The following is a 7,752-nucleotide window of genomic DNA, read 5'->3' as shown; positions in this document are numbered from 1 at the left end:
AGACTTCCTCTCGTGTTTTATATTCCTTGACCTGTGAAAAGTCCCTTCAGGGCACAAGTGCATAGCATGGTACCTCACCCACCTGCATGTTCTTTTGAAATGCAAACAAAAAAAAAAAAAAAAAAAAAAAAAAAAAACAGAGACCCAACCAAAACAAAGCGTGGGAAGTCTGTCCCCAGTCTCATTTGGGAAGGCCTGCTCTCAAGTTTGAATTCCATCAAATGTGCTACATATGAGGGAGCTGTGTTTGCCAGAGCATGGCAGTGTAGCCACCTGATTTCCAGCAAGCATCTTCATGGACTTGGACTATGGGGTCTTCTTGAGCTACTCTCATGGCAGCCTCCACAGCAGCTTCTGGAAATCCAGGCTCTGTGCCTACCTACCGTCTGTTCACTCTTCACAAAGAGAATCTCCACTAGAGAGAAGGCAGTTCCAGATTGAGGCCCAAGGCCCAAGTGACTTACCAATGGCAAAACCAACTCCAAAGTTGGGAGCGATGAGTCCATAGATATTTTTTGCAAAAGGAATCTGTAAGAGGAAGTTAATGTGCTATCATAAAAGATGCAGACTCAAATAAATCATCCTGGGAAAAGTCTTAAAATACCTTTTATCTGGGCCTAGTGGACCCATTCCCCTTTGAAAGAATGGGAGCAGAGAAAGGAAGGGGGTGCCAGTCTCATCTTTAAAAGAAGCCAAAGCCTTGATTGAGGGTGTGGTTCAGTGGCAAGTACTTGCCTACCATGCACGAGACTCTGGGTTCGATGTCCAGGGCAAGCAGTCAATAAATGTCTGTTAAAGCCTGAGATGTAAACTCTGGCTGCTGTGTGAACTTAATTGCATGGCTTCCCCGTAAAGACTGCTTCATCCACCCTCAGCTTCAACAGCCATATCTGAGGAGACATTGGCCACTAAACAATGTTTGTCCTGGGGTAACATGTTGTTGTTAGGGGTAGTTACCATTAAGTATTTAAGACACTGTAATGTTTCATGGGCCATGCCTGTAAATCTCAGCACTTGCAAGAATGAGGCAAAAAGAATTGTTGTGAGTTCTAGGATATCCTGAGTTATATAATGAGACCTTAAGGAAAAAAAATTTAAAAAAATAAGATAGTAGTGAGAAAATAAACTTGTTAAACTACATAATAAAAAATCTTAAATAATATCTGACCTAATATTAAATAATATACCCACTGTAGTCTTCCCAGAAATGTTTAAATTGACTTTTTAAAACTGGAGTAAAATGAAAGACACAATAAAACCAAATTATTAAGAAACTCAAACTGTTGTAAAATGTGGCCTGGTGAGTCTCACCCGAGATAAAAGCTTCAGTCCCCACGCTCCCACCCCACAACCGCCTGTCAGGTACAATCTTTTACTCACACATAAAATGCTGATCCCAACAATTATCATTCCCAGAAGAGCACACAGCCACCTATCAAAGAAAGGGCTCCTCAATAAACGAATACTTACACCGTGTGTCCCAAGATGCACCTTCAATGAAAATCACAGCAGTTACTTGTAATAGCTGAGATAGAAACACTGAGTTTCTTCAAAGACCCAGATCATTCTCATACTAATTGGATGCTTTTATTTAATCCTACCTTCCCATTTTGTGTGCAAGTATCCCAAAAATATTGGTTCCAAGGAGATAAGAGATGCTCGCTGGCAGGAAGGCAACGCCTGTGGATTTATGAAAAGGACACCTTATCAGTGCTGTGGGAGTCACACGCCAGGAAAACTAATAATCACAGACACCACGGTGCTGATTCAAGAAGATGAAAGGAAGTCGGGGCCTGCACCCAAGCTGCTAATATCCGGTTTCAGTCTGTGCTCCCCGCCCCCCCCATGGCTTATTCATCCCAGAAAGCTGCCTAGATGCTCCAGAAATGGAAACCATTTCTCTATCAGTGGCTGCATCTCACTTCCATCTGAGTCTGATGGTACCATTACACATGGACCTAGAGAGACAGTCCCCGGCCATGGGAGCCTAGGGATGGCCACCCATACGGTCTGAGCATTTATATATGTGTCCCCATCCCTTCTGCAATTTTTGAAACACAGGTATGGCCATTGAAAGAAAGAATTAAGGGAAACTGGGACTAAAAGAAGGCCATTGGAACTATTCAAAGCTTGCAGTTACTTTTTCTTGTAATTTTACACACGTGCATGTGTCCACACAAGGCTCTGTCACATAAACAGGACTGCATTACACCTATGGCTCCACACCCTGCTTTTCTCAGTTAACTGTGAACATCTTCCTTTCTAAAAAACAAAACAAAACAAAACACAAAACCTACTTGCTCATTTTTTCATTGTAAAACTATGACAGATACCTCACGTCTAGGAATTAATGGCTCTCCAAGAGGAGACAATGCAGTCGGAACCATTTTTAGCTGGCAAGGACAGAAGTTGCTTGAACAGGGCCAGCACTGAACAAAAGGCCCATCAAGGCAAGCTAGATGTGTACACGGGGATCTGTCTAAGCTCCACTGCCTGTCACTGGGATGCTCTCTTGACAAGAGACTATTTTTTCAATTTCATAATTTCAGTAATTTTTTCCTTGAAATTAGACTATACTAGACTTAATTCCAAACTTTGCTCTTAAATATTAAGAGCCATGTTGTTTCCCAACCATCTCCATGTATGCAACAAGTGCTGGAAAAGGCGAACATGGTGATGTCTTTTTAAGAATGAGACACTAAGCCAGTAAACCACATGAGAAGCTGTCAGAACCCGGAGCCTCTAACATACTAGGAATCTCAGGTTAATGGGTTCTGTGATCAAAACGCAAAAGAGAATTACGCCAGAACTAGCTAGGATTATTCCTATCACACCAAGCAAACAGTCATTCAGTATAGTCTAATCTAGCAAACATTTACTGACAGCCATGTGCCCAGCCTGCAGCAAAGAATGGCAACCTGGGTCCTGTCACCATGGTGTTGTTGGAGGGAAGAATCAGATGGTGTTTGATTTGTGATGTGGCTTGCTGAGAATAAAAGATACTGTTCCGAGAACCCTGAACCTGCAGCAGGTCATACTCTCCAAAGCAGACAGTACTAAAACCTGGCCCCCACTCTGCATACCAGGTTGGACTTGGAAATAGAAACTGTGTTGACTATGCCTCAGGATCAGTTGGAACCAAGGGCCGTGGAGATATAAATGCAAACTGTGAGAAAAATAGCAGCAGGACAAACAGCCACTGACATACGGCCTCAGGGTCTGAGAAACAAAACTGAAAGGAATGTCCTATGGGGACTGAGGACCTCATCCTATATGACAAGGTAGCTGCCACCTAACACATCACTGCCCTGAAAGACTGCAGTCCCGATGTTAGAGGAGATACTCTGTAGAAAAGATGAAACAAATTTCTACATGAAAATTTTGAGTATTATTTCAAGATGAGATGTTAAATGTTAAAGAGCAAAACCCAAACCCTTGTGTATATATATCATTGCTGACTGAACCAGTCAACCAAATAATCCACTTGACCTTGGCCCACAGACAGCCCTTGATGACGCCATTCAAAGAAGATATCTCAGAGGGCCCGGCTGGAATCACAAGATTCTAACATATCCCGCCTCGATCTAGAACCCCAAGTGGGACATGCACAGACTCCTCAAAAGCCAATGAGCAGCTTTACCTTCTCAACTTGAAAGAGGGTGCCAGTCTCACACAGGACTGAGAAACTCGGTGACCTTGTTTCCCATGGAAGCAAGGCCTCTCTACATTGGCAGACTGCATCATGATTTTCAAGTAAAAATGCATCAGATTAGAAAGCATGAACCAAGGGTTTGCTTATACTTAAAACTTGCTAGCTAAACGTAACAAGTTTCAAATCCTTTTAAAGCACCATGAAAAGCCATTGCTCTCTTTTTGTACACTCTGGGTGGATGTGAGTCTCAGATGACAAAATATATCATATGGCTGAGAACAGCCTTTCCAGACTGATTTCAGTGACATAGCTCCATGCAAGTCCCATGTCCATCTCTGCCCTGACCTGCTGGCCTTCTCCACACTACATATAATAAGTACCCAGCAAGCAGGACCTATCTCACCACAGCCTAGCTATGTTGTGTCAGGCACAAGGTGCCCCAAAGCATGACTGATCATCAAAAGAAAAGGATTCTAGGTGGATGTGATAGCAAATGCCTGTAATCTGAACACTGAATGCAAAGGAAGGAGCAGCTCCGTAAGTTGAAGGCCAATCTGCTCTCGGTGTCTGGAGAGACCATTGTTCCTCAAAAACAGGATTCCACGGGGACGTCACAGGTGGCAGCTGGCTTTATACCTCACAAATTTCTATAATCAGCGAAAATGACAACAATTCATTCTAGGACTCCCCTCACCTGAGTGGAAGGTACTAGTTTCAACTGGCTCATACACAGCATCCAATGTCATGCATGCTATTCTGACAGGAGTCCTCACATGCTCCCATCTCCTGTCACATCAGAAAATCCACCACAGGGACTATCCCTCCTCAGCCCTGAACAGCCCAGCAGGGAAAGGCTTGTGCTATCATGAGGCACCAAGGAAGTTGATGCTGGACATTTGGCCTGAGGAGCCAGTAACAGAGAGTGGGATTCTTCTGGGCCTCAGGTGATCCTTGTCTGATTGTTCCTAATGGCTGATCCTGGAACTAGAGTGAAACAGTAGGTCCTTGTTTCCCTGACCTAAGAGAAGCCTGCTGGCTCAAGTGCTGGCATCTGGAAGCCACCAGCAGTCAGCAATCCATGTGTTCTGTGTCTTTTCACCAGGCTAGCACAGGATCTCCTATGAAGTCACAACTGACTAGGACTGGATGGGCTCCCAGGCTCCCTGTCTGGCCAACCCATCCATGTCCCTCCCTCCCTTCTGTATCATCACATCATATTCAAAACAGATATGCCAGAATAACCAGCAGGAAAAGCTGGCTTCCAGCCTTGTCTGAGGCTGTTAACCAGGGCCTGTTTCCCTTTGGGGGTTACAGGCCTCCACCCTGAACTCTGTCCCTCAGCACCAAGCTGTCCAAGAGAATCATTTGCCTTTGAGTTTGATGTGAAAAGGACGCAACAGACAGATTCCTCAACAGCTCCAACTCAAGACCTGTTCAGTATGTGATAGAGGAGGTGCTGGAGACAGACTCAAACCGATGCCTCTGAAACAGGAGCAACTGCCATCTCTTCCTCCCCTAAAGTGGCAGCCAAAGCCTTTTCATGACAGCAATCGCATGTCACTCTCATAGCTAATAGGACTGCTTGGCTCTGATTTCCAGTCTGTGGTGGTTTGAATATGCTTGGCCCAGGGAGTAACACATTGGGAGGTGTGACCTTGTTGGAATAGGTGTGGCCTTGTTAAAGGAAGCATGTCACTGTGGGAAGTAGACTTTAAGGTCCTATGCTTAAGCTCCACCCAGTGCGGAATAGGTAGCCTCTCCTGGTTGCCTTCAGATCAAGATGTAGAACTCTCTCCAGCACCATGCCTTCCTGGATGCTGCCATGCTTCCTGCTATGATGACAATGTACTAAACCACTGAAACTATAAGCCAGTCCCAATTAAATGTTTTCTTTTATAAGAGTTACCTTGCTCATGGTGTCCCTTCACAGCAATGAAACCCTAACTAAGACACAGTCTTTCTCCAAAAATGACAGCACAGATCCTTGACCACCAGAGGCCAGATTTCTGAGGCAGCACCAGGACAAGGGTCACTGGCTCCAGACATAATATCCTCCACACTATTCATCCCTGGTACCTTTGTTCAAGGTCATAGTAGGTTGCAGGAGCTATGGAGACCACTAAAAGGATGTTTCCCCTCACACTGAAGCTGAGGCAAGAGGTAAAATTAAATTCCCCCCAGACAGACAAATCTACCTTTGACGTGAATGGCAGGCAAAGCCTCAGGCAGAAATGTAGTGTGGGTCAGCTAAACACTAGGCAAACGACAAGCCTGCAGGAAATGATCTTTCGCTGACATCAAGGGAGCGTGAGCTCTATCTCATGTGGCCCCGGGGCTCCTGGCTGACCTTAAAGAGTTTTTAAAAAGAAAGCCTCGGGCTCTGTCTGGAGAGGACATGAGCAGAGCAGCCTAAGTGCCCAGCACATGGCCAGGACACATTCAATTAGGGTCATAAGCCAGATAAGTGGAGACACTGACAATGCTGGAAAGCTTCCTGGCTGAGCCAGGAAGGAAATGTGTGGTGTTCGACAAAACCATGCAATCCCCAAGTGGATAAATGGTCCTGAGAACACCTGAGATGCAGGCTGCCAAGGACCAAAGGGAAGGAGAAGCTGGAATCTCCCAAAAGGGTCAGCTTTATTCTCCACACAAGACAGGAGTGTCACCATCTTTTGCCTGTTCACTACTGAGTGGGAAAAAGAACACCTAGCAGTGGCTTTCTCTAGGATCCTGGAAGCTCCCTTGGACTTCCTCTTCTGTCCTGACCAGGAAGGTCAGAACTACAGCTTCTATGTAAGAAACACAGTTTAGCTCCAAGAGTCCTTCCTCTACTAAAAACAGGAATTGTCTCTCTTGTGTTTCCAGTTGGGTGGTTTTCAGTATATTCACAAGGCTATGCCACCATTATCATGAGCAGAATCCAGGTCATCTTTCCCTAAATGAAACCTCTCACCTGCTAGGAGTCCCTCCCTACCCTGGGTTGTTGGAAGACTTTTAGGGACTGCTTGATGGACAGACACAAGCAATCAGTACAGAACTTGAAGGAGCCGGTACTCTGTTGAGACAAGTCTCCTGAAGCAAGCAAAGCAAGGATAAGGGTAGGGTTGGGTTGAGGGATGGATGTCTGACAGGCAATAAAGGTACCTGAAGAAAGGCTGGGTACACAGAAAATGCCCACCGAAGTCAGAACCAAGTACTGGGGAGACGGCTCAGTGGCTAAAGGCACATGCTGCCAAGCCTGATGACCTGAGTTTGATCCCGCAAACCTACATGGTGGAAGGAGGTAAGCTGTCCTATAACCTTCTCAAGAGCACTATGGTGTGCGTGTGTACACATGCATGCATGCACGCAGACTCAGTATAATGAAATCAGAAGTAAGCATCTCCATATGAGGTTACCCATGTTAGTTGAGGGAACTATGAAAATAAATCTCTAAGACAGATAATAAATTCTTAAATAAACTGTATATGGATGGGGACTAGCTTTCCAGAACACTCTAAATGTACAGTGATTCAAGAGGGGGGTCATGACACAGGGACAATGGCAGATCTGTGAAAGAGAAGAGAGAACACAGACACGGGCCCAAGAACACATAGCCATTCAGAGAGAAATGGAGAGACACCCCTAGAGACATGGCCCTGGGATGATGGCTGGCCACATAGAAAAAAAATTTTAAAAAATCACATCTCCTTCTGAAAATTAGGACAAAATTAATTCCATGCAAACCTAACATTCTAAAGGGGGGGGGAACCCATAAATTCATTCAAGGAAAACTGGCTATTTAATTTCTAAATGGTCTTGGCAAAGAAACCACATCTCTGAGCTAGATAATGACATCTGACAAGCATCATTTTAAATGTTCTGAGAGATGAAGCATCATCCATAAATTAAAAGGACACAGCAAAGTTGGGGCACTATTTGCAAAATTTCTCATAGGAGATATACAAAGAGCACTTAATCGGTAAGTAAAGGGTAAACAATGCAATAAAAAAAAAATAGGGGAGCCAGGCATGGTGGCGCACGCCTTTAATCCCAGCACTCGGGAGGCAGAGGCAGGCGGATTTCTGAGTTCGAGGCCAGCCTGGTCTACAAAGTGAGTT

General features: G+C 44.8%; 1 protein-coding gene across 1 annotated transcript in view; it reads right to left on the bottom strand.

The window, feature by feature from the left end:
* Slc18a2 (solute carrier family 18 member A2) overlaps nucleotides 1–7,752 on the bottom strand; it is a 35,304-nt gene that overhangs the window by 10,474 nt on the left and 17,078 nt on the right. Inside the window, exons 11-13 of the mRNA XM_021151277.1 lie at nucleotides 1,602–1,680; nucleotides 1,381–1,432; nucleotides 465–528 (exon numbers count right to left, since the gene is read on the bottom strand). Coding sequence (XP_021006936.1) covers nucleotides 465–528; nucleotides 1,381–1,432; nucleotides 1,602–1,680 — 195 coding nt within the window. The remainder of the gene's footprint in view (nucleotides 1–464; nucleotides 529–1,380; nucleotides 1,433–1,601; nucleotides 1,681–7,752) is intronic.

The sequence above is a fragment of the Mus caroli genome, chromosome 19 (genome assembly GCF_900094665.2).
Source record: "Mus caroli chromosome 19, CAROLI_EIJ_v1.1, whole genome shotgun sequence".
NCBI classification, from domain to species: domain Eukaryota; kingdom Metazoa; phylum Chordata; class Mammalia; order Rodentia; family Muridae; genus Mus; species Mus caroli.
The sequence above is the reverse complement of the archived record's forward strand: the minus strand, read 5'-3'. Positions and strand labels throughout refer to the sequence as shown.